The sequence below is a fragment of the Motacilla alba genome, chromosome 5, assembly GCF_015832195.1.
Source record: "Motacilla alba alba isolate MOTALB_02 chromosome 5, Motacilla_alba_V1.0_pri, whole genome shotgun sequence".
In the NCBI taxonomy this organism is placed as follows: Eukaryota; Metazoa; Chordata; class Aves; order Passeriformes; family Motacillidae; genus Motacilla; species Motacilla alba.
This window is the reverse complement of record NC_052020.1, coordinates 61,428,757-61,452,651: the sequence shown is the minus strand read 5'-3', so window position 1 is coordinate 61,452,651 and position 23,895 is coordinate 61,428,757. Positions and strand designations below refer to the sequence as shown.

General features: G+C 57.1%; 3 protein-coding genes across 9 annotated transcripts in view; 2 read left to right on the top strand and 1 right to left on the bottom strand.

The window, feature by feature from the left end:
• FANCM (FA complementation group M) overlaps positions 1–5,067 on the top strand; it is a 54,047-nt gene extending 48,980 nt beyond the window's left edge. The window contains exons 15-20 of the mRNA XM_038137625.1: positions 630–709; positions 807–875; positions 1,368–1,472; positions 3,421–3,577; positions 4,390–4,492; positions 5,022–5,067. Of these exons, the coding sequence (XP_037993553.1) occupies positions 630–709; positions 807–875; positions 1,368–1,472; positions 3,421–3,577; positions 4,390–4,397 (419 nt within the window). The 3' untranslated portion in view covers positions 4,398–4,492; positions 5,022–5,067. The remainder of the gene's footprint in view (positions 1–629; positions 710–806; positions 876–1,367; positions 1,473–3,420; positions 3,578–4,389; positions 4,493–5,021) is intronic.
• On the top strand, positions 4,451–9,219 carry LOC119701980 (Fanconi anemia group M protein-like). Its single transcript, XM_038139301.1, has 5 exons — positions 4,451–4,492; positions 5,022–5,537; positions 6,177–7,062; positions 7,477–7,768; positions 8,723–9,219. The coding sequence occupies exons 1-5, from the start codon at positions 4,451–4,453 to the stop codon at positions 8,835–8,837; spliced, it is 1,851 nt and encodes a 616-aa protein (XP_037995229.1). The 3' UTR covers positions 8,838–9,219.
• Positions 9,220–9,943: 724 nt separating this feature from the next.
• On the bottom strand, positions 9,944–23,600 carry MIS18BP1 (MIS18 binding protein 1). 7 transcript variants are annotated; one of them, XM_038139334.1, is made up of 16 exons: positions 22,783–23,600; positions 21,399–21,521; positions 20,636–21,144; positions 19,795–19,871; positions 19,090–19,220; positions 18,070–18,160; positions 17,675–17,838; positions 16,844–17,007; positions 16,329–16,431; positions 14,812–15,655; positions 13,823–13,992; positions 12,413–12,561; positions 11,767–11,915; positions 11,178–11,262; positions 10,576–10,618; positions 9,944–10,422 (listed from the first exon to the last, which is right to left on the bottom strand). In XM_038139334.1, exons 1-16 carry the CDS (start codon positions 23,513–23,515, stop codon positions 10,322–10,324), a joined length of 3,636 nt encoding a protein of 1,211 aa, XP_037995262.1. In that variant the 5' UTR covers positions 23,516–23,600; the 3' UTR covers positions 9,944–10,321. The 7 variants fall into 7 exon arrangements, 4 of the variants coding, with proteins under 4 accessions (XP_037995262.1, XP_037995264.1, XP_037995265.1 ...); XM_038139336.1 differs by having other exon boundaries at positions 11,193–11,262; XM_038139337.1 differs by lacking the exon at positions 21,399–21,521.
• Between the last annotated feature and the right edge of the window lie 295 nt (positions 23,601–23,895).

The following is a 23,895-nucleotide window of genomic DNA, read 5'->3' as shown; positions in this document are numbered from 1 at the left end:
TGGCTGAGGTGGGAAGGTTGAAAGGAAGAGGAATAATGGCTGTGATGCTGGAAGTTGGGACAATGAGGGGACATTCCCTGTGTCCTGTCCCTCCATCCCTTGTCCCCAGTCCCTCTCCAGCTCTCCTGGAGCCCCTTCAGGCCCTGCCAGGGGCTCTGAGCTCTGCCTGGAGCCTTCTCCTCTCCAGGGGAGCATTCCCAGCTCTGCCAGCCTGGCTCCAGCCCTGGGGCAGCTCCGTGGCCTCTCTGGCAGTGACATTTGCAGCCCCCCTCGGTGCTGTCACAGGGATTTGTGTCACAAGGTGCTGCCACAGCTCTGGCTCTTGCTCAGCTTTTAATGGCTTCTTCTCTTGGTGTCCTGCTTCTCTTCCCTTTTTCTGGCCCTGCTGCCTGGGGTAATCATTTCCCCCAGGGCTCTCCAGGGAAGCAGGATTTATTGTCCATCCCAGCTGGAGATTATCTCTTTTGATTAACAAGGCTGAAGAGAACAATATTTGCCCTGTGGATCAATAAGTAATCTCCTTTGGAGGTGCTTTTCTGAGAGAGGCAGGGTTTGATTGCTCAGCTCTAAGAAAATTGTGTTGGGAACTGTGCAATTCTGCTGGATGTTGTTTATTCTGTTTTCTGCAGGACCCAGCAGTGACAGCGAGGAAGAGATCGTTTTCCAGAGAAAAAACAGGATAAAAAAGAATGTTTTGATGTCTCCTGATGTGAGTCTAGGGGGAAAAATAGACAAGAGAAACAAAATGGCAATTTAACAGCAAAACACAAAGGCTGTGTGCACTGATGTTGGTTCTGCTCCCACAGGGGATGGATGAGAGCGACCTGGAGCCTCCAGCTCGGGTCACCAGGAAACGCCGGCGCCCTCCCAACGTGGTCAGCCATGGAACGGGGAGAAATGACGGGAACTCACCCCTGCTGCCCCTCACTTCCTCCCCAGGGTCTCCACAGACCACGGGATCCCACAGTGGTTTGGGCTGGAGGGACCTTAAATCCCACCCAGTGCCACACCTCCCACTGTCCCGGGTGTCCAGCTCCCAGTGCCCAGCCTGGCCTGGGACACTGCCAGGGATCCAGGGGCTTTGGTGACTTTGGAGTTGTTGTTTGGCAGTGAAACATTGCAACAGCCAGGAAGGGTGAAATAACCTGCCTGCCACGGAGCTTTCAACCAAAAAAAAGCAAATTCATGGCCCATTTGAGCTGATTCTTCATCCAAATCCCATTTTCCTGCCCCGTGGTTGGGAGCTGTCCCTGCCCATGGCACTGGAGCAGCTTTGAGGTCCCTTCCCAGCCAGTCCAGGCTGGGTTCAGTGACTTTGTGGGACGGTCCCTTGCTGTAGCCCTGCTCACTCTGTGTTCCCATTCCAGTCGGACACATCCAGCGAGGACAGTGGGGACTTCCAGAGGGGCAGCTCCAGGGCCAGGCCCCGGCCAGGAGGAGCCAAACGTGCCAGGAGCTGGGTGGCAGCCAAGGTGGGTGGCACTGTGTCCCCCCAGGGACACTGAGGGCAGCTTTGGAGCAGCTGGAACGTGGGGCTGGGGCTCTGCTCTCCCTCAGCAGCTGGAGTTTGAGAAGGCTGGGGGGCAGAGGGGGCTGCAGGGCTGCGTGACAGCTGTGAAACCAGAGAACAGCTCAGAGGGCACCTCCAGGGACACCCTGAGAGGAGTCACAGTCCTGTCCAGAAGGAAAGAAAAAAAAGAATAATATAACAAATTATAGTAAAAAATCATATTATATTGCATTGCATTGCATTGCATTACATTGTATTTAGTATAGTATATTATAGTATAGAACATTTATTATAATATAGTATAGTATTTTATTATGGTATATTCATGATATATATATTATATTTATTCTATTTTATTCTATTGTATTTATTATATTCCCTGTGAACCCCTTTCACATCAGGGTATTCTGGGATTGTATGTTATATTATAATAATATATCATATTTATACATATTAACAACATATAATAACAAAATATTAATTTTATAACAGCCATAGCTATAATAAAATGATTATTATTATCATCACCATCAGAATTGGGCTGCTTGCTCATATGAGTGATCCTCACTAATTATTTCAGCCCTGGACATTTAAGGCAGCAATGGTCCCTCAACCCCAAATGTTGAATTTGAGCTCAGTGTTTAACACTTCAGCAGGGATGGAGGCAGGAGAGGAGGCAGCCCCAGACTTATTGAAGCTCAAAAGCTTTTAAACATTCATGGCTGTGGCTGCACTGGGCAGAAATTGCCATAATCAGGGCTCCAGGACACAATATGTTGGACACTTTTTAATCTTTTAACAATAATCCTAATTATTAAGACTTCCCTTATGGTGTCAGTGTTTTATGGCCAACAAGCCATTCTCTTGGAGTAATGGAGTTACATAATATTTTTGGGGCTAATTTGATGTTTTACTTTAGTACTTTATAGCTGAAATTAGAGGAGAAAATGAACTTCATGCAAAGTATCTCAGACAAAACACCTTTCTGAGCTATCTTGTTTCTGTGCATGACCTTGGGAGTGTTTTGTTGCCTGGTTTTGGTGGGATTCAGGATGAAGTCTCCTGCACTGCAGTCACGGGGGAAGTGCCTCGCCTTCCCTGGGCTGAGCTGCACCATCTCAGGGCTTCATTGTTTGAGGAGTCCTGAACCCTGGGCAGAAAAGGGCAAACCAGGGTGGGGTCTGTGTCTGAAATTCCCGCTGCACTGGGGTTTGGAGGAATCCAAAATCCAGCTGGATTTTTGTAAAGCACAGGAAATGAGTGAAACTGGGTTTATAAGTTACAGAGTGACCTGTTGTGGGTGCTGGGCACTCAGTGCTGGGCACTGCTGGGAGATTTGCAGGGGTTTTAGGACAAGGGAAGAGAGGAGAATCTTGACTCCGTGTCTCAGAAGGCTGATTTATTATATTATGTTATTTATTATATTAAAATGCTCTATTAAACTACACTAAAAGAATGGAGAGAAAGGATCCATCAGAAGGCTGGACAGGAACAGAAAGGAATGAATGACAAAGGCTGTGACTGAGCAGAGTCTGAGCCAGCTGCATCCTTGATTGGTCATTAATTAGAAACACCTCCCATGGACCAACCAAGGCAGCACCTGTTGCATCCCACAGCAGCAGGGAGTCATTGGTTACATTTCCTTCCTGAGGCTCCTCAGCTTCTCAGGAGAAGAGAATCCTGGCAAAAGGATTTTCACAAAAATGTCGTGGTGACAGGCCACTCAGTGCTGGGCACTCAGTGCTGGGCACTCTGCCAGGGCCATTCCCTGTCCCAGCAATGCATCCCCTTCCCAGGCCGGATCCCTGCGGCGCTCCAGGCGCTGCTGGAGCCGTGGGGTGGCTGGGGCAGAGCTCTCAGGGCAGTGCTGGTTAATTAGAGGCAGGTTCTAATTGCCCTGGTGTGTGCAGGCTGCAGGCAGGCAGTTCCTGGAGGAGGAGGCCGAGCTGTCCCAGCTGGATGCTGAGGGGATCTCGTCGGACGAGAGCGATGGCAGCGGGGAGGAGCTGAGCACATCCCTGGCCCAGTTCCTCGATGATGAGGGGGAACCCACCCAGGCCCTCAACGGTGAGTGGGGAACTCCCAGAGCATTCCAGAGCCAGGGGATCCCCGGGGTGGGACCCAGGAGCCGTGAGCTCCTCAGCCAGGCTCAGGAGCTGCTCCTGCCCCAGCAGCCAGGGCTCTGCCAGCCTGGAAAAGCTCCTGAGGGAGCAGCTGGGGCTGGGCCAGGGAGGCTCAGGCTGGAGATCAGGAAAGGCTCTTGCCCAGAGGGTGCTGGCACTGCCCAGGCTGCCCAGGGAATGGGCACGGCCCCGAGGCTGCCAGAGCTCCAGGAGGGTTTGGGCAGCGCTCCAGGGATGCCCAGGGTGGGGTTGTTGGGGGTCTGGGCAGGGACAGGGTTTGGGATGATCCTGTGGGTTCCAGCTCGGGATATTCTGGGATTGAATGGCAGCTCTCATGACACAGGTTGGGTACACTTGGAATGCCAGGATGGTTTGTGTGGGAAAGGATCTTCCATCCCACCCAGAGCCACCCCTGCCATGGCAGGGACACCTCCCCCTGTCCCAGGCTGCTCCAGCCCCAGTGTCCAGCCTGGCCTTGGGCACTGCCAGGGATCCAGGGGCAGCCACAGCTGCTCTGGCAATTCCAACCCAACCAAAATTCCCAATTCCCAATATCCCATCCATCCCTGCCCTCCTTCATCCCAAAGCCTTAGGCCTGGCCTTTGGGATTTCCAGAGAACTGCAGATTTTTGCTTTGGGAAGTACAGGCTTTGGGGAAAGCCTAGAGGAACAGGGAAAGCACAGTGTAACAGGTGTGAATGGGACATTCTCTCTGCACTCAGCCTGAATGCTTTTCCTCTGGTTGCTTTCAGACAGTGAGATGAGGGCAGTTTACCTGAGCTCCGTGCGCAGCCCCGCCCTCGGCAGCCGCTACAAGATGGTCCATCGGGAATTCCACCCCGCGGCCATCTTCTCCCAGGTGGGAAGGGCAGGGGCTCCTCTCCTCGGGGACCTGCCCTTGTGGGACCACAGTCAGGTTCTTGGCCTGCTCTGAGGAGCAGTTACAGCCTTTTTTTGATAAATCACAAATTCCAGCACAAAACTTCAGCCTGGAGAAGGGAAGGATCCAAGAAAACCTCAGAGCCCCTGGCAGGGCCTGAAGGGGCTCCAGGAGAGCTGGAGAGGGACTGGGGACAAGGCCTGGAGGGACAGGACACATGGAATGGCTCCCAGTGCCAGAGGGCAGGGATGGGTGGGAGATTGGGAATCAGGAATTCCTGGCTGGGCTGGGATTGCCAGAGCAGCTGGGGCTGCCCCTGGATCCCCGGCAGTGCCCAAGGCCAGGCTGGACACTGGGACACCCTGGGACAGTGGGAGGTGTCCCTGCCATGGCAGGGGTGGCTCTGGGTGGGATTGAAGCCCCTCAGCCCCAGTATTTGTGTGTGGGGAGGGCTGGATAGCAGAACCACTGCAGCTTTCCAAAACTCCCTGGCTCTCTTTCCCCCCAGATCCCCGAGCAGGACGTGTCTTATGCTGAGGACAGTTTCTGTGTGGGGGACGAGGAGGAGGAGGAGGCTCCCAGTGGCTGCAGCGAGGAGGAAGTGTGTGTGGATTGGGAGCTGCTCCCCCGGGAGGGCTGCAGCAGCAGCAGCAGCAGGCAGTACCTGACCCGCCGCAGGAGGAGGCTGAGCCAGGCCCGGCGGGCAGGGAGCGCTCCTGCCCCGCCGCAGCAGAAGAAACCTTCCAGGATCATCGTCCTGAGTGACTCCAGCGAGGAGGAGACGGCAGGCAGCAGGGAGAGGCCCCTGGCAGCGGGGCAGGGCAAGGGGCAGCTCCCCGAGGCTCTGCCCTCAGCCCCCTCTGCGCAGCACAGGAGCGGGGCTGGGGAACAGGACACAGAGAGGCTGCTGGGCCTGGGAGCTTCGGTGTCTGGGGTGCTGGGTCCACCCCCAGAGCAGCCAGGCAGGAGCACATCCGTGCCCCCAGCTGGCTGCAGGAGCACGGATCTGCAGGCTGCTGCTGAGGTCAGTGCTCGGGGAAAGCAGGGAGGTCCTTGTGGGAGAGAATTCCTGTGCCAGGGCTGTTCTGAGGGCTGCAGGAGTCAGGGAATCATGGAATGGTTTGGGTTGGAAGGGACCTTAAAACCCTTCCCATTGCACCCTGCCTTGGGCAGGACACCTTGCATAGAGCAGGTTGTTCCGAGCTGGCCTTGGGCACTTGCAGGACCAGCTCCCTTTCCTTGGTGCTGGAAGCAGCGGGGCAGCCTGCAGTATTTTAGGAGTGACCGATAACTGGGGTTGGATTCTCCCTTGCTCTGACAGTCATGGAGGATCGTGGAACAGCAGTGTGCACTGCTTCTTTGGGTCTGTGTTAGAGAACCCTGGTTCTCTGGCTGAATTCAGGGCTTTGAGCACCTCCCTGAGGTTGGGTTCCTGATCTCACACTTCCCAGCCTGATCTCTGTCCTTCACAGGATCCGGGTTTTGTTGAACTTCTTAGTGAAAGCTGCTGCTTTTGTCATCCAAACTCTGGATAATCAGCTCAGCTCAGTGGGGAGACTGATGCAGGGATTAAAGTGTCAGCCTGAAAGTGTTGATACTGCAAAACATCCTTTTATTGATTTGATGCAAAACCCCCATGACCTGTGATTTTCAACTCTCACAGGTGCTCAGCTCTTTGAAGACCCACGGGAGCAGCTCAGGCTCGGCGTGTCCTGCTGTCCCAAACCCTTCATCAGCCACGGCTCGGATTTCCAGTGTTCCCGGGGAGCACAGCCCTTTCCCAGCTGGGATCTCCCGTGTTCCCGGGGAGCACAGCCCTTTCCCAGCTGGGATCTCCCGTGTTCCCTCTGAGCACAGCCCCTCCCCGGCTGGCATCTCCCGTGTTCCCTCTGAGCACAGCCCCTCCCCGGCTGGGATCTCCCGTGTTCCCGGGGAGCACAGCCCCTCCCCGGCTGGGATCTCCCGTGTTCCCGGGGAGCACAGCCCTTTCCCAGCTGGGATCTCCCGTGTTCCCGGGGAGCACAGCCCCTCTCTGGCTGGGATCTCCCGTGTTCCCTCTGAGCACAGCCCCTCCCCGGCTGGGATCTCCCGTGTTCCCGGGGAGCACAGCCCCTCCCCGGCTGGGATCTCCCGTGTTCCCGGGGAGCACAGCCCTTTCCCAGCTGGGATCTCCCGTGTTCCCGGGGAGCACAGCCCCTCCCTGGCTGGCATCTCCCGTGTTCCCGGGGAGCACAGCTCTTTCCCAGCTGGCATCTCCCGTGTTCCCGGGGAGCACAGCCCCTCGCTGTGCATCCTGGCGGACAGCCGGGAGATCTGCTCGGGGCCGGAGGTGCTCTCGTGCCTGCGGGCCGTGCACGGGCTCCGGGTGCAGGTCTGCTCCCTGGGCACCAGCGATTACATCGTCAGCAACCGCCTGGCCGTGGACAGGGTGCTCCAGTCGGAGCTGCAGAGCCCTGGGAACAGGAACAAACTCAGCCAGAGGCTGCAGCGCCTGCAGGGCATCTTCGAGAGGATCTGTGTGATTGTGGAGACGGACAGGGTCAGGCCAGGTGGGTGCTGCCGGAACTGCTCTGAGGGACACAGGGGAATGGCTGCCAGTGCCAGAGAGCAGGGATGGGTGGGAGACTGGGAATTGGGAATTCCTGGCTGGGACGGTGGGCTGGAATTCCCAAAGCAGCTGTGGCTGCCCCCGGATCCCAGCCAGGTTTGGACACTGGGGCTTGGAGCAGCCTGGGACAGTGGGAGGTGTCCCTGCCATGGGATGGCATGGCATGGCATGGCATGGCATGGCATAGGATTTAAGGTCCCTCCCAACCCAAACTATTGTGGGATGCCACGTCAGGAGCAAGCACAGTTTTATCCATGCACAGACATTTGTTTTAATCCAAAACTCCAAAGCCTGCAATGAAATGATTCCAGTAGACAATAACAGGATCTTGCTTTCCTGTGCTTCCACTGCTCAGGAGAAACCTCCCGGTGTTTCCAGAGGACTCAGTACTACGATGGAGTGCTCTCGGCCTTGGTCCAGGCTGGAATAAGGATCCTCTTCAGCTCCTGCCAGGGGGAAACTGCAGCTTTGCTGAAGGAGCTGGCTCTGCTGGAGCACAGGAAGGACGCTGCCATCCAGGTGCCAACAGAGCCGGAGGGGCACCGGCGGGACCTCCTCAACTTCTACCTGAGCATTCCCAACCTCAGCTACGGAGCTGCCCTCAACCTCTGCCACTCCTTCGGCTCCATCGCAGCCGTGGCCAACAGGTGAGGCCAGCACAGGGCCTGGCAGGGGCTCCAGGGCCCAGTCTTCCACTCCTTCTCCTCCCCTGGAGCCAGAAAGAGCCTTCTGGCACCTTTGCTGCCAGGATAGCTGCCCAGGGAAGCCTTTCCTGCACCTTTCCTGCTGGAATGGCTGCTCAGGGAATCCCTTCCTGCACCTTTCCTGCCGGGATAGCTGCTCAGGGAATCCCTTCCTGCACCTTTTCCGCAGGAATGGCTGCTCAGGGAATCCCTTCCTGCACCTTTCCTGCCGGGATAGCTGCTCAGGGAATCCCTTCCTGCACCTTTTCCGCAGGAATGGCTGCTCAGGGAATCCCTTCCTGCACCTTTCCTGCCGGGATAGCTGCTCAGGGAATCCCTTCCTGCACCTTTCCTGCTGGGATAGCTGCTCAGGGAATCCCTTCCTGCACCTTTCCTGCTGGGATGGCTGCTCAGGGAATCCCTTCCTGCACCTTTCCTGCTGGGATAGCTGCTCAGGGAATGCCTTTCCCACCCTCTCCCGGGAGCTTTCCTGTCCCATCTCACTCAGCTCTTCACACGTTCCTGTCTCTGACGCTGAGCAGCCCAGGGCACTGACACGGGCTCTGCTTTCACCCTCCCTCCTGCTGCCCCACGCTCTTTCCCTCTGGCATTCCCCGTTTTCACTGCTCAGGTGTGCTGCCAGCCCTCGGGCACCTGTGCAGAGCTCCCGGTGCTGCTCCATCCCGGGCTCCCGGCGCTGCCCCATCCCGGGCAGTGCATCCCGGGCTCCCGGTGCTGCCCCATCCCGGGCAGTGCATCCCGGGCTCCCGGTGCTGCCCCATCCCGGGCTCCCGGCGCTGCCCCATCCCGGGCAGTGCATCCCGGGCTCCCGGCGCTGCCCCATCCCGGGCAGTGCATCCCGGGCTCCCGGCGCTGCCCACCCCGGCTCCAGGGCTCCTCCCGTTCCCTCTCTTGCAGCTCGGTCCCGGCGCTGGCGGCGGGGGCGCGGCTGAGCCGGCCCCAGGCCGAGGAGCTCCATCGGTTCCTGCGCCACGACTTCGACCTGCAGCTGCTGCCTCAGGGGAAGAGCTGAGCGCGGCGCTCCGGGCCCTGCACTGCACTTTACCCGCTCGGGCTGGGATGTAAATGATGTAAATAAATAAACACTCGTCAAAGCTCCGGGTGTGGCAGCTGCGCCGCCCCGGCTGGCACCGCCCCGGCTGGCAGCGCCCCGTGTGCCCCCAGGGTCCCCGGGCCGGGCGAGAGCAGAGCTTTGGGGGGGGCTGGGGGCGATCATCCCCGATTCCTGTCGAAGCCACAGTAATGGCTCGAGCACTCCGGCAAAGCTCTGGGAGGGACGGCGAGGAGCCCGGCAGCCGCTCCTGCCACGGCTGCAGCACCGAGCCCCGCGTGTCCAGGCTGAACGGGAACTGCGGGGCTCCGCGCTCCCGGGACAGCGCCGGGGCTCTGGGCGGCCCCCGTGCCTCTGCCCGGGCTCAGGCGCCCGATCCTTCCCCAGCGCCGCCGCCGCGGCCTGTGCTGCCGCCAGCTGGAAAAGGAGCGGGATCGGGATTCCCGCCCCTCGGCGCTTCCCGGGCGGGGGCTGGCACCGGGAGAAATCCAGCCCTGAACGGGAGCGGTCCTGGGCAGCCGGGGCAGCCACTGCCCCGCTCGGGTGAGACCCCACCTGCAGAGCCCCGGCCCTGGAGAGAGCCCAGAGGAACCCACAGAGCTGCTCCAGGGCTGGAGCCAGGCTGGGAGAGCTGGGAATGTTCCCCTGGAGAGGAGAAGGCTCCAGGCAGAGCTCAGAGCCCCTGGCAGGGCCTGAAGGGGCTCCAGGAGAGCTGCAGAGGGACTGGGGACAAGGCCTGCAGGGACAGGAGCCAGGGAATGGCTCCCAGTGCCAGAGGGCAGGGATGGGTGGGAGATTGGGAATTCCTGGATGAGCTGGGATTGCCAGAGCAGCTGGGGCTGCCCCTGGATCCCTGGCAGTGCCCAAGGCCAGGCTGGACACTGGGACACCCTGGGACAGTGGGAGGTGTCCCTGCCATGGCAGGGGTGGCTCTGGGTGGGGTTTAAGGTCCCTTCCCACCCAAAGCATTCCAGGATTCCAGACCAAGAGGATGAAGCCTTGCAGGCACCATTCCAAGCTGGACAGTTCCTGGATTCCGCTGCCCCACAACAACTCTGAGTAATGTGTGAGTAAAAAAAGCTTCTCCTTATTTATTACATTAAGGAAACGTAAAAATTCAGGCTGTCCCTAGAGTAAATTAAAAAGCAATTTCAGTTCCTTCTGGACTGCTGCTAAATTTATTATACAGCCATCTCTCAGAAGATATTTTAGCTTAAAATGAGTCAGAACTTGGCAGTCATTGCTATCTATGTACATTTCTCCTTCCCAGGAGAAACAGGACACGCAGGGGAGGAGCCTGGACCAGGAATGGAGTTAAAACACATAAAAACACAGCAGGGCAGCTTTTCCAAACTGAAATCATTCCAGCATTCCCTCCCAGAGGGGCAGCAGAACCCCCGTGCTCTGAACAGCAAGTGCTGAACAATGCTGACATCCAGAGTCCATCAGATGGAAAAGTAGGAATCATCCTGCTCCTCGCTGGCCGAGTCTGCAGCCTCAGCCTCAGCCGGGAACAGCTTCCCCACCATCGGGGCCGGGATCACTCCTGCAATCAAAACAGGGATCAGCAGGGGGTGTCCCAGAGGGAAATGGGGGCAGAGAGGCTTCAGGGAGCAAAAGGCTGCTGGGACACAGCTCATGGTGATGGAGAAGGAAGGGAAGGAGCTGGAAATGAGGAGGGGGAGCCAGGAACACTCACTCTTGGTTCTGCTGGAAGCCGGTGTCCCGAGCACAGCTCCGGCCTGGGGGAGGGAAGGAAGCAAAGAGGCTCAGCCAGGGCTGGCACCAGCCCAGGGGCCCCATTTCCCAGAATTTCCACAACTGCTTTCCCTGAACCGCAGGCACAAGCTGCTCCCGGACCACAGGGTTTTATGGAAAAGCCAAAGGAGCTGCAGAGCCTGGGAGAGTGGAAGAATTGAGACCTAAATTCAGGGATACAAGACTGACTTTGGTCGCTATTAGGACTGGGGGATCCTTGTGGGGCCCTTATGGGTACCTCAGGATATCCCATGGTTATTGATCCCTCTCCCACTGTTCAGAGGAATTTAACAAGAATCTAAAGAGCACGGAATTCAAAGCAGTTCCAAATCCTGACTGAAAGCAATGGAGTTAATCCTGACAATGACGAGCTCCCTTCTCACAAAGGAATTCTCTCCACAGCAGCAGATACCAAAGCCAGGGAGGGTTCCCATTTTCCATCCGGAGCACACAGCGGGCTGTGAGCCCGGGATTGAGTCTCCTCTGGCCAGGCTGTGCCCGGCTCAGGGGGCAGTGGGCAGAGCCCCAGGAAAGCAGCATTACCGACTTCTTCTTGACCTTGTCCCAGGTGCCTCTGCTGCCCTGCATGTTCTTCTGCATGCGGAACACGTGCCGGTCGTAGTCATTCCTGGGACACAAGGGAACGAGCGGGGCTCACCGGGCTGGAACGCTGCCCTGGAGCCCTCTGCGTGCAGCCAGGGAGCCCCAGGGCTCACAGGGAGCGAGCAGAGCTGGAGCACGGGCTGCAAATCCCAGCGCAGGGATCGCAGCGAGCCTCATCCCCTTCCCAGGCCCAGCCCGTGGCCACGAGACAAACCCCACGGGCTCCAGGACGGGTCTGGCTATCGCAGCAGAGCCTCAGCCCTGGGTGAGCAGGGCAGGACTGACAGCTCTGCCGAGGCTGAGCCCGACCAGGCATTGCCAGGGCTGGGAGCAGGAGCTGCCCACAGGGAGCTGAGCAGCTCCAGCAGCGCACTGCGTGCCAGGGAAGAGCCTTTCCCTGGCAAACCAAGGCTGCAGGAGTGGCTGGCAGTGAGCTGCCGGCCCAGCTCCAAAGGCACCTTTCCCAGAGACAGACAGGGACCTTGGGGCAAAGCCGAGGCCCGCAGAGGGCTGGTGGAGGAGCTCCTACCTGTTGATGGGGACCAGCATTCCCGGGCTGATGTGGTCACACTGTGGGGTTTTCACAGGGGGAAAGAGGCCTGAGGAGGGGGTGAGTGGGAGCTCTGAGAGGGCGAAATCCTCGGTGTCCCCGTCCTGGCTCCCTCGCAGTGCTGGCAGCTGTAGAGCCACCTCAGAGCTGTCAGTCACCTGAGCCTGCAGTGCCTCTCTCCCCGCTTTCAGCAGTCCCTCCATTCCTCCCTGCCCTGGCTCTGACTCCCCCTGTCCCCGCCGAGGCACAGCCCCAGCCCCGTGCCCAGAACTGGACAGGACCTTGCACCTCCACCTTGGTCAGAGTGCCCCTCCAGATCCTGCCCAGCACTTGGCCGAGGGGTTTGCTGCTGCCACACCCTCAGAAAGTCATTTCTGGTTACAATCCCAAGCTCCAAGCTGCCCAGGACTGCTCAGAAGGACAATTCCACGGGTGGTGCTGTCACCATGCAGAGGCTCCTCCCAGCTGTCCAGCCTTCTCGCTGCCGCCAGCCAAGGGCTGCTAGAGCACGTGAAGGAAAGAAGCCTCTTCCCAGACGCCCAGGATTGTATTGGTGGATCTGGAGCAGCCCCCTGGCACACCCAGCAGGAGAGCAGTCCCACAGGAGCTGTTGCCCCAGGTTTACCTGGACCCTCCTCTTCTGGAGGGGCGTCGCGGTGAAGACGTCGTCGTGGTCGTCCTTGGGCAGCTGCTCCAGGAACTCCCTCATCTGCTGCTTCCGCTTGAGGGTGCCCACCTTGGCAGTGATCGCTGGCTCCTTCTTATCTGCAGGATCTGAACAGGAATTGTCTCAGGCAGCAGCTCTGGGGTTAAAATTCACTGCCTGCACTCAGTGCCACGGCCCAGCCTGTCCTCTGGTGAAATCTCTCTCAGCTTCTTTAGGATCCTCTTGAGTTCTCACACAATTTTTGTTCTCCAAAGGAGTTCCCCCACTCCATCTTCAGGGGAGGGTCACTGCAGAGCCCCCCAGAGCCACTGCAGGGTCACCCATCAGGCTCGTGGTGACTGTGCCTGGCAGAGCAAACCCCCAGGTGTGTCCCCGTGTCAGGAGGCAGCAAGGCTCAAGGCTCTGCTGCTCAGGGACACTGGCACTGCAGCCAGGCTCAGGAATGCTCAGCTCAACTTCTATCCATGGCAAACTTTAACCCAGCCCAGCCCCCAAATGAAGCTGCACTGTGGGGATGGCAAACACCAGAGAATGGGACCAGACTGCCCTTGGGCATCCAAGAACCCAAATCCCATCTGGACAGAGCTCTGCAAGGAGCTCGTGACCTGCTGGGCCGCCAGGAGCCTCTCAGGATGTCAAGAGCCCTTTCCCCTGAAGGGTAAAGGCCAGAGAGTCTTCCCCTCATGCCAACTAGAAAATTCTACAAGAGAAAGGAAAGAACCTTTCTCTTCTCGTCACCTCAGTCATCCACGACATCTCCAACCTCCACACCAAGAGGTGACCTGGCTCACTGCCACACCCTGATGTGCTCTTGTGGATTTATCCCGTGGGAGAATTGCTGAGGCTGGAAAAGCCCTCCCAGCCCATCCAGGCCAACCTTTCCCCAGCCCTGCCCCATGTCCCCAAGTGCCACATGCACAGGGCTTTGAAATCCCCCCAGGCACGGGCACTGCAACCCTCCCTGGGCAGCCCCTGCCAAGGCCTGAGCCCCCTTTCCATGGGGAAATTCCTGCTGGGCCCACCCTGAGCTGCCCTGGCCCAGCCTGAGGCCGTTCCCTCTGCTCCTGTCCCTGTTCCCTGGAGCAGAGCCCGACCCCCCCGGCTGTGCCCTCCTGGCAGGAGCTGTGCAGAGCCACAAGGGCCCCCTGAGCCTCCTTTGCTCCAGGCTGAGCCCCTCCCCAGCTCCCTCAGGAATTCTCCAGCCCCTTCCCAGCTCCCTCAGGAACTCTCAAGCCCATTCCCAGCTCCCTCAGGGATTCTCCAGCCCCTTCCCAGCTCTGTTCCCTGCCCTGGACACGCTCCAGCCCTCGGTGTCTGAATCAGAATTGTTTCCCACCCACACCACACCCACAAAGAAGATGCTGGTACCTTTCTTCTCAGATTTTCCCGCCGTGGTTTTCCTGGGCTGCTGTTTGGAGCCTTTCCCCTGCTGCTCCTCCAGGTACTTCCCCTGGCACTCCTGGGCCGAGCGGGACCCCACGGCCATGGCCACGTCCTGCCAGAAGCCGCTCCTGTGCTTGGGGAACGCCGCGATGGCCCTGCAGGGACAGCACGGGCACAGTGTCACCAGGCAGGGCACCGTGGGGCACAGCCCTGGAACCAGCTGGGAACCACCTGGGCCAGGCATTGAGGCAATGTGGCTCTGGCCTCTGGCTGCCAGAGCAGCTGGGGCTGCCCCTGGATCCCTGGCAGTGCCCCAGGCCAGGCTGGACACTGGGACACCCTGGGACAGTGGGAGGTGTCCCTGCCATGGCAGGGGTGGCTCTGGGTGGGGTTTAAGGTCCCTCTAAGCCAAACCATTCTGTGATCCTGTGGTCTTTTCTTCAGAACAGGCAAATTTATTTAAACACCTTCAACTGACAGATGTGTCACAAGATAGATTTCCTGCTGGCTTCTGATGTCCCCTCAGACCTGAGCTCCTGCTCAGCTCAAAGAGCTGACCCCAGACTTGGCCATTCTACAGCAGTGTCTATTCAACATTGCCCAGTGGCCTGAGTAACTGGATGATGGATTAATTAAACACCCTTGCAGTTAACCTGCCCTTGCCAAACCTGCTCACAGAACCACATCATGTTTAACCTGTTCCTGCAGTCTGGGGAGGGAACTTGCTCCCTCTCACCTGTGGCCTTCACTATATTACACTGATGTTTCATTTGTGAAGAAAAGTAATAGGGAACAATAATTCTAATTATTTTTAGGGAATAAAAAAGGGATTTGAATGGGAATATTTCTAATAGGGAATTAAAACACAAAGGAAACCTGGGAAATCATGAATCTGAAGCCCCCCAGTCCAGACCACTCAACCCCTCCTGATGCCTGAGGGAAACTCTTCCTGTGAACACAGAACGAGCCCTTACTTGTGAAGCTTCTGCAATTCCTTCTCAGACCAAGCATCACCTGCCCTTGGAAAAAGTTCCAGAGTCTTCTGCCCGTGTGCCTCTCTGGGCTTGGCTGCTGCAGCCCTGGCGCCGCGGGAGGCTCCGTGGTTGGTGTGCAGCTGGGCTACTCTGGCGTGGCTGTCCTTGCTGGGAATCTGCTCCTTGCCGCTCTCGGGCTCGGTGTCAGAGCTCAGCCTGGCAGCCTTGGCTCTGCCCCCTGCCCTCCTGGCCTGGGCAGGCAGCAGGGAAGCGCTGGACTCAGAGGATGTCTTCCCTTCAGAAGGGGGCTCAGACTCCTCGCTGGACTCGGGCCCGCTCAGCCTCACCAGCACGTTCCGGGAGGGCTTTCCTGTCCTTCGGCCACAGGACGTGGCTGCATCGTCCCAGGAGCCTCTGCAGCCAGAGCAAGGTTTCTGGTTTCGAGTCTCTGGTTTTAATACAGATTTCTTTTTCCTCCTGATCAGCAGCGGGGTGTCCTCACTGGACTGCTCCTCCTCATCCTCTGAGGAGTCCTGGGTGCGGAGAATCCTCTCCTTTCCCGGGAGGAGCCGCCTGGCTGACCTGAGGGAGTTCCTGTAGCCCTGCTCGTACATGCTCGGCTCTGCAGAGCCCGCTGCTCTCGCTGCTGCCTCCGGGGCTCTGCCGCCGTGTTTGTTCAGCACTTTGTTCCTTAAGGAAGCGCCTCTGGCAGGGAGCTGGGATTTCGTTTTCGCGCCCCTGATTCCAGGATCATTTTCCTCCTCCTCCTCCTCCTCCTCGGAAAGGAAGTGGCGGCCCCTCCTGCTGCCGGCAGCCCTGGGCGCTGCTCTCTCGCTGCTCCTCCCTGCAAGAGAGGGGCCAGGGCCCGTCAGGGGCGCAGGGTGGGTCCCGCCGTGCCCGCAGCACAGGGATCCGCACCCCCTCCGGAGCTTTACCTGCCAAACTACAAACTCAGAGCTGCTCTCAAGGCCTCTCCGAAACTCTACTGACTGAGCAGGCGCATCCCCAGAGCTCTGCCCTGCTCCAGAGAGCTTTCCTGCAGGGAGCATTGCAGCTGCTTTAGGAGAGAAACTTCTGCTTTATCTTGCACATTCTTCTCAGGCTTCTATCACCACCCAAATTCTACTAACACCACATTTTTATTAAAAACTCTGTAAATGGATTTTTTTTGCCAGCATTTAATTTCTTCCATCCACGTTAAAAGCAGAGCCAGGCCTCCAGGTCACTGGATGGGTGAACTCCACCAAGTCCAAATCCCTCCATTTCAATTTCCAGAATGAAATGCCCGCGTTCCCGTTATGTGATTAACAAGGTGATTTACAAACACAGTTCTTGTTTGGAGCTCTGAAACTCCACATGAATGCTGCTCTGATGATTCTTCAGAAAAAGCAGTTGATCATTAAAATATTTGAATCATTTCTTTGCATTAACAGACCCAACCCTACTGCTCCAGCACCCACTCACAATTCCAGTGATTCCACCAATAACTTGAAAATAGAAAAAAAATCAGTTTTTACCTTTACTTTGGCTTTTTGGCATTTCCTCTTTTTTCATGTCTTCCTTTTGTTTATTCTTGGAGGTGGAACTGGTCTTTCTTTTGGGTTTTCCACTACTAGGCATCTTCAAAATAAAACAATTGACTCTAAAACTAATTTAATCTCCCATTCTCCAGCTCCCTCAGCTGCTCCTGGGGCTCCAGCCCCTTCCCAGCTCTGTTCCCTTCCCTGGAAATGCTCCAAACCCTCAGAGTCTCTCTTGCAGTGAAAGGCCCAGCACTGACCCCAGGATCTGAGGTGGGACCTCACCAAATTCCTGTCTGATACAATCATCTTTCAAACACCAATTTTTCCCCAGAAAGAATCCCCCATGATGTCAGATTTAGACGTAAGACTGTTTTTGGTGTGTTTTCTAATATTTTGATCATGTTCCCAAGATTCCCTTTCTCTTCAGGTGCCTCTAAGAGTGCACCTGTTCTGTTCCCCACCTGGCCAAGTTTAATATTCTGTTTAAGTCACACTGAAGAGGATCTCACCTGGTTCAGATAATCCACCCATCCATTCTGAATGGTGACATTCAGACCCTGATCCACAAACTCCCTCTGCCCACACCAGAAGTTCAGGGGGGGTTTGACGAGGCGCCCGCTGCGAGTGTAGACCATGCTCGAGTCCTTCCTGGAGCTGTGACTTGGTGTTATGACTGCAAGGGAAGAAAAGCCCAAAGGAAAATGAGTTTTGTCTCAAATATTGCACAGAAAATTCAGTTTAGCAGATTTCACAAGCAGAGGAGCAATGTTGAGTTTAAACTGGACTACAAGGGAAATGTAAACGTACCCAAAGTTGTTCTTTTCAAAGCATTGTGATAGAAATAACAGAACAGAAGTAAGAAGCTTCCCAAATTCTAACATTTACTGTGGTGAACTTTTTACTTCTCCTTTGTTTAGGAGGTTATAAATACTGTGAAAGTTGTTTGAGGAGGGAGAATGATGAAGAAAAGTTATCACATGAAACAGCTGCGCAAATGAGAGTGAAAAATCAATGGGAGTGATGAGAGAAAAGCATGAAAGCTTTTACAGTGCTAGCAAGAAAGCCTGATTCCAGCAATAACAAACAGCACAGCGGGGTTTGGGGAAGGCCCACTGGACAAAAACCCCAGAAAAAGTCAAAAGTTAAATGTGAGTTAAACCCCAGAGCTGTCAGTGCCTGTGGCAAGGCAGGGACTGCACTCGAAGGCTGAGGCAAACCAGGGGGCTTTTACAGCTTTGCAGCCATCTCCTGGAAACACAGTCAGCAGAATGAACCTTTCCACAACCCAGCCCAGCCACCCCAGGTGTCTTTTCCACAGGAAAGGACGGTTAAATACTCACAGACGCTCTCACGATTCTCCGGTGATACCTCAAAGGTGGAGTTCCTCAGTGCAGGTTTCTTTGCTCGGCTCACTGAGCCTCCTGCAGCTTCCAACTCAGCAGTTCCCCCCCCGGAGTCATTCTCCTCATTTTCCTCCTCACCACTCTCTTGAACTCGTTCTTTCCTGATGGTTTGGAGTTTGAGACAAGAAAAACAGCCCCTGAGGAAGCTGTTCTTTAACAAACAGCGGAGGGCGAAGCCCTGGTGGGCGGGAGCCTGGTGGCCCAGCACAGCAGAGAGGCTTCATGCCCACATCTAAAATACTTCACCCTCCTCTGGCGTAATACCTTCCAAAAGAAAAGTCTCACTAAACACTTAGAACACTGCCGTGACAGCAAATCCCCAAAGAAGTTACCTCCTCCTTTCCTCGAGAAACTCCTCCACGTACTCCTTCCACCTCCTGGAGAAGCCGAACGTGAATTTCTTGATGAAGCGGTAGGGGAACCCTGAGGGGAGCACAGGGGACATGAACAGCAGCTCAGCAGGGCTGGCACTCCCCCAGGGGACACAAAGACCCCAGAGCCTGTTAAACCCCAACAATTCCCAGACAATTCCACCCAGCACACCCCAGAAACTCTTAGCTCCAGGAAACCTCTGCAGCACTAGAGCCACTCTGCTCACAAGCCTTATGCTGCTACTTTTCCTTCTCAGAATATTAAAATGGAAACAAATGTAAGTTCTGAGCAAAGAAAGTAATAAAATCTTCAGGTCAGAGAGCAGCCAGAGCAGGTATTTATCAGCAGGGACCCCGTGCTGCAAGTGAGAAGGAAACACTGAAGTCACAGACACTTCCTTGGGCCTGAAAGAGCCAACAGTGAAGGTGTGTTGGGTCAAACATGGTGCAACACACCCGGGGCACACCTGGCTTAGGGGAAGTAATGCTGAGGGAATGGCTGGAGCTGGACGTGGCGTGGGGGGCCAGGCTGGAGAGCAGGAAAGGTTCCACACTATTCCTGAGGGTGCTGGCACTGCCCAGGCTGCCCAGGGAATGGGCACGGCCCCGAGGCTGCCAGAGCTCCAGGAGCCTTTGGGCAGCGCTGCCAGGGATGCCCAGGGTGGGACTGCTGGGGGTCTGGGCAGGGACAGCAGCGGGGATGGTGATCCTGGGGGTCCCATCCAGCTCAGGACATTCCATGATTCCAGCTATTGATCCCAGCCACGGCACAGAGTATCTCTGTGTCCTCAGAGCTGCCCGAGAGCACTGACAGGCAGCTCATTCCCAGCCCATGTGCCAGAGGAGCACACAGAGCAAGGAGAAGAGAGCAAATCTGTATTTGCATCTGCATGAAAATCCCATTTCCCTGCAAATGCCACATGCTCCAAGCCAAGCTGAAACAGTTTGTAACTCGTAAGGCGTTCGGAATCAGCAGCTCACCCTCCTTCCTCATGGCAGCTGAGTCTATCTTGCCCTGCAGCAGGTAGATGGCTCCCGAGGAGGTCTGCACCTGGTTGTGAGTGACGCGCTCCGTGACGGCGCTGCTGTGCCACAGCAGCTGCCTCATGTCCCTGGCAAAAGACACAACAGAAAACACTTCCTGAAAGGATTCCAGCCTGGAATGCCACACTCCGTCAGGGAGGGGGGAGGATCCTTGTTTTCTAAAGGATTCAGGTGCTGGCAGGATGTGCTCTGGGCTCGGTTTTCCTCTCTTAGCCTGGAACTGACGCAGCTCTGCCTCGCCTGACACTGGGGCAGGGGACAAACTGAAATGTCACTGCTGCAGGTGCCACTCGAGGGACAGCAGCGGGACTGAAGCCAGCTCATCACAGCAGCCCAGCCTGGATGGGGCTGGAGCAGCCTGGGGCAGTGGGAGGTGTCCCTGCTGGGGCTGGATGGCCTTTAAGGTCCCTCCCAACCCAAACCGTCCAGAGCTATTTGATATTTGATTCATTTCTCTAAGCCTTTCTGATTGTCTCAGCAGGACTCTGGAATGAGTTCCCCAGTAGTTCCCTGGATGCCCGCTCTCCCTCTCTTGCCCACACAAAGGAATTGTCTCTTCCTTGATAAAGCAGTCTAAGCTCCTTCACCTCATGTTTGGTGTCCATGGTTTACTTCACATTGAAATAATAAACTGGTTCTTACTTCCTTCTCCCCTCCACACAGATCGCCGTGTTTCCAGCCAGCACTTTAATGCTCCAGTTGCTCAGGCAGATGCTTTTCTTTTCCAGAAGAAAAAAAAAGAACATAAACAATTTAGAATATTTGTTAGCCAGCACTCCTCAGTGATCAGATCCAATAACAAAAATAACTCTTTCAACATCTTCTAAGCTAGAAACTGGAATATTAGAGGAGAGCTGATCCTCAGCTCAGTCCTGAGGTGACTTGGTTTAATTCAGGAAAAACATCAAACACTCTTGGCCATGGTGAGGGAGAACAGAACAAGTCCCTGCAGCCCCACATTTCCCTGGGGAACAAGGGAAGCCTGGGGCAGGTGTGCTCGTGCCAGGTTCCCAGGGACCCCAAGGGCTTTGCCAGGATTTCTTCAGGAAGGGAGGAATGCAGCAGGCTGCACACTGCTCTCCTAGGAAAAGATTCTGCTCCAGTCAGATGGAACAGGAGTCTGGATGTTCCACAGGAAAGCCAAGCCCTTCCCTCCCCATCAGCAGGGCACATTCCTGGATGGATTCATGCCCAGCGGGGAAAGGTCTCTCCTCCCTGGATCTGAGCAGGCAGCCAGGAGCTGGCAGGGCCCACGATCACACCATGGCTTGTGCACACTACACCAAAAAACCCCAAACCCTGAACATTTGTCAGCTTGGAAAAAAAAAGAACCCTTTCCATGGGAAAATATACTGGTAAAATCTAAAGGAATAGCAGTTTATTCTCCTGTCAGGGTTCCTGGCTTTTGACAAGAAAAAGAATAACTTTGAGCTATCAGCCCAGAGACATTTCTCGTTTTCCCTCAAGGATTATTTTCTCCCACCTCTTTGTGTGCTCTGCCAGCAGGCTGCTCAGCAGGAGGTTTATCCAAAGGGACCTTGGGGTCTTCCGCCTGCTTCTGCTTCCTTGGAATTTGGACTGGAGAGGAGAGCAGGATGCTACAGAAGCGCTGGGAGGGGTTCTTAGGGTGAGGATCCCCTGGTGCGTTTTCCACTGCTGGGGCAGCTGGGTTTTTGCTGGGCTCTCTCCTGTCTTCATGAAACTCTGCACGTTTCGCTTCTCCATTCCCCCACCTTCCTCTTGCCTGATCCCCGTTTTCCCAAGGGGTGGATCTCACTTGCAAAGGAGTAGCCATTGTACTTTGAGACACTTCTCCATCAGCATCGACTTCGACAGATTCCACCAGGAAAACATCCACGTCATCCTTGTCGGAGCCCAGCTCCTCTGCAGGCTCATTCCCTGGCTGCTCAGCACGAGCAGCCTGGGCTGAAGGATTCCCTGCAGCTGCGCAAGGAGGAACACTCTGCTGCGTTCGGGTTGAAGCTGGTGTAGCTGCCCATTTAAAGGGAAAAAAAAAGGAATAACAAAGAAATTAGGGATATCTAAGCATAGGAACAGGCTGCCCAGGGGGTGGGGGAGACCCATGCCAGGAGGGATTTAAATCCCTGAGGATGTGGCACCTGGGGACAGGGGAGAGTGCTGGGGGAACAGTTGGGCTCGATGGCCTCAGAGGGCTTTCCCGAGCCCAGCAGTGCCATGGCTCCCTGCCTGGAGGGAGTTTGTGCTCTCCAGAGCAGCCCCAGTACCTTGCTGCTGCTGCTGCTGCCACTTGACCCGCAGGAAGAACTTCTGGGGGGTTTCCAGCACGAGAGGCTCTGCTGGGGGCACTTCCAGGGGCTCCATCCTGGGAGCCTGAGGCAAAACTGCCTCTGCAAGATAACCAGACAAACAAACCCCACACCCCTCTTTCAGTTTGGGGAAGAAGAACATTTTCATGGGGGGTGGGGGGGAGAAATATAATTTTAAAATATGCTTAATATTAAAAAAAAACCCCACAGAATCCCCACAGAAAGGTTTGGATGGGAAGGAACCTTAAATCCCATCCTATTCCACCCCTGCCATGGCAGGGACACTTCCACTGCCCCAGTGTCCAGCCTGGCCTTGGGCACTGCCAGGGATCCAGGGGCAGCCCCAGCTGCTCTGGGCACCTGTGCCAGGGCCTCCCCTCCCTCCCTGTAAAGAAGGGTCACATCCAGCTTGGTGTCAGCTGCAAACCTGCTGAGGGTGCACTGGATCTCACCACAGCATGGATGAAAATATTAAAGATAAAAGCCAGCAGGGAGAGCCCAGGAAAACGCCCCAGTGGGATTTCAAACCCCAAGCAAGGTTCCATGAACCCTTCCCTTCCCTGCACAGACTGCAAGGAGTAGTCACAGCAATTTGTTTTGATTCTTTTAGTTACAAGGTGGTTTTGAAGGTGTTGCACGGGTCAGGCCCACTCACGAACACAGCAGAGGGAACAATTAGAGCCAGAGTGAGGCACAGGAGGAGGAAACCACAAGGGAGAGAATCCTCTACGATACAGAGCAGGGAAGAGACACCAGCACTGCTACAGACACATCTCAGCACTAAAAACCCCTCGCCATCCAACTTTTGTAATCCCAGCATCTGGGGTGCAACCAGTGCTGGTGCCAGTGTTTTGTACACCCACCAAGGGGCTCGGGCTGCTTTTCCCAGATCCTGAAAGAGCCACGAGTGGGACACACAGGGGAAATGTTCCCGCCTGAGACAGCTCTCCTGGAGAAGCTGTGGAACAATCATTACCTCCCAGGTGTGCCCAGGCTCTGGCTGATGGGTGTTGGTGTCAAGGGGCTTTGTCTCTCCCTGAGCCTTCCAAGGAGAAAGGATTAAGGCAGCAGCATTGAGGTGACTCAAGCGTGCTCCAAAATAATAAAAACCGTTTGGGAAAAGGAACTATTAACAATTCCTGCCATTTGGGATTGTGGACTGGTGTAAAGAATTAAAAGGCTTAGGAGAATGTGAAAATCGGGGATGTCACTTACCGCAGCACAAGATGCCGGCAAGTTCCATCAACTAAACTCAGGTTTACATCTTTGTGGTTTTTATTCCAAGTACTCTGAAGGCAAACACACCATTCTCACGGAGTCACCGAGGGCTCGCGGAACTCACCTGCTGCCGCCTGGGTCCTGCCCGCCGCCCGGGCCGTGTCGGGCCAGTGCTGCCGGCCCGCGGGGCTCAGGATCACGTCGGTGGCGATCCTGCGCTGCTGCTCCGCCCGCGCCTTCATCCTCTGGAAGATCTTGGCCGGCGACTCCTGCGCGGGCGGCTCCGGAGCGCGGCGCTTCGGCAGCCGCTCGGCGACGGGCCCGGGCCGGCTGCCGCGATTTGGGCTGGGCCGGCTGTCGGGGCCGGGCCCGGGCCGGCTGCCGCGACCGGGGCTGGGCCGGCTGCCGCGACCGGGGCTGGGCCGGCTGTCGGGGCCAGCCCGACGCTCCGGCCCCGCGAGCTGCGGGCCCGACGCTCGGCCGCCCGCAGCCACGGCGCTGCCCTGGCCCGGCAGGAGCTCCTTCAGCGGGGTGAGCGTCCCCGCGGGAATGCTGCTGAGGGACACCGAGCGCAGCGGCGGCCCTCCCCAGCCGAAGCGGCGGCTGGGCGTCGCGACGATGTCGCAGACTCGCCCCTGGCACTCCCGGACGGGTCCCGGTCCCGGTCCCGGTCCCCTCATGGCCGCGGCTCGGCCCCGCCGCCCCGGCGGCGCTCCCGGCCCGGCCCCGCTCCCCTCACGGCGCCCCGCGCGCAGATTCGAGCGCAGCCTCCGCGCCCACCGATTGGCGGAAGGGAGCGCAACCGCGGGCCCAGACCATCTCGCGCGGGCGCGGGGGGTGGTAAGGATTAGAGGCATTGCCGGACGGCGTTGAGGCAGGCGGCAGCAGGCCCGGGCTGCGCCTGAACTCCCCTCTCCTCGGCACGGTGGTTCGGTCCGCCCGTGGGCGGGCTCCGCGGCCGTTAGCGCTGACGCGGAGCGGCGCTGGGGCGGAGCCGGGGCTGGGGCCCGGGGCGGGCCCGGGGCTGAGGCGGGCCCGGGGCTGAGGCGGAGCGGGGCTGAGGCGGAGCGGGGCTGAGGCGGAGCGGGGCTGGGGCGGGCCCGGGGCTGAGGCGGAGCGGGGCTGAGGCGGAGCGGGGCTGGGGCGGGCCCGGGGCTGAGGCGGGCCCGGGGCTGAGGCGGGCCCGGGGCTGAGGCGGAGCGGGGCTGAGGCGGAGCGGGGCTGGAGCGGAGCCGGG

Bases quoted from the DNA above. Each gene is read 5' to 3' on its own strand.
- LOC119701980 (XM_038139301.1), top strand. From the start codon at position 4,451: ATGGTCCATCGGGAATTCCACCCCGCGGCCATCTTCTCCCAG. The intron at 4,493-5,021 runs GTGGGAAGGGCA...CTTTCCCCCCAG, and splicing joins CCGCGGCCATCTTCTCCCAG to ATCCCCGAGCAGGACGTGTC. The intron at 7,769-8,722 runs GTGAGGCCAGCA...CCTCTCTTGCAG, and splicing joins ATCGCAGCCGTGGCCAACAG to CTCGGTCCCGGCGCTGGCGG.
- MIS18BP1 (XM_038139334.1), bottom strand. From the start codon at position 23,515: ATGCCTCTAATCCTTACCACCCCCCGCGCCCGCGCGAGATGGTCTGGG. The intron at 18,161-19,089 runs GTGAGCTGCTGA...TGCTCCCCTCAG, and splicing joins AGCTGCCATGAGGAAGGAGG to GGTTCCCCTACCGCTTCATC. The intron at 10,423-10,575 runs GTGAGTGTTCCT...TTTTGATTGCAG, and splicing joins GGCTTCCAGCAGAACCAAGA to GAGTGATCCCGGCCCCGATG.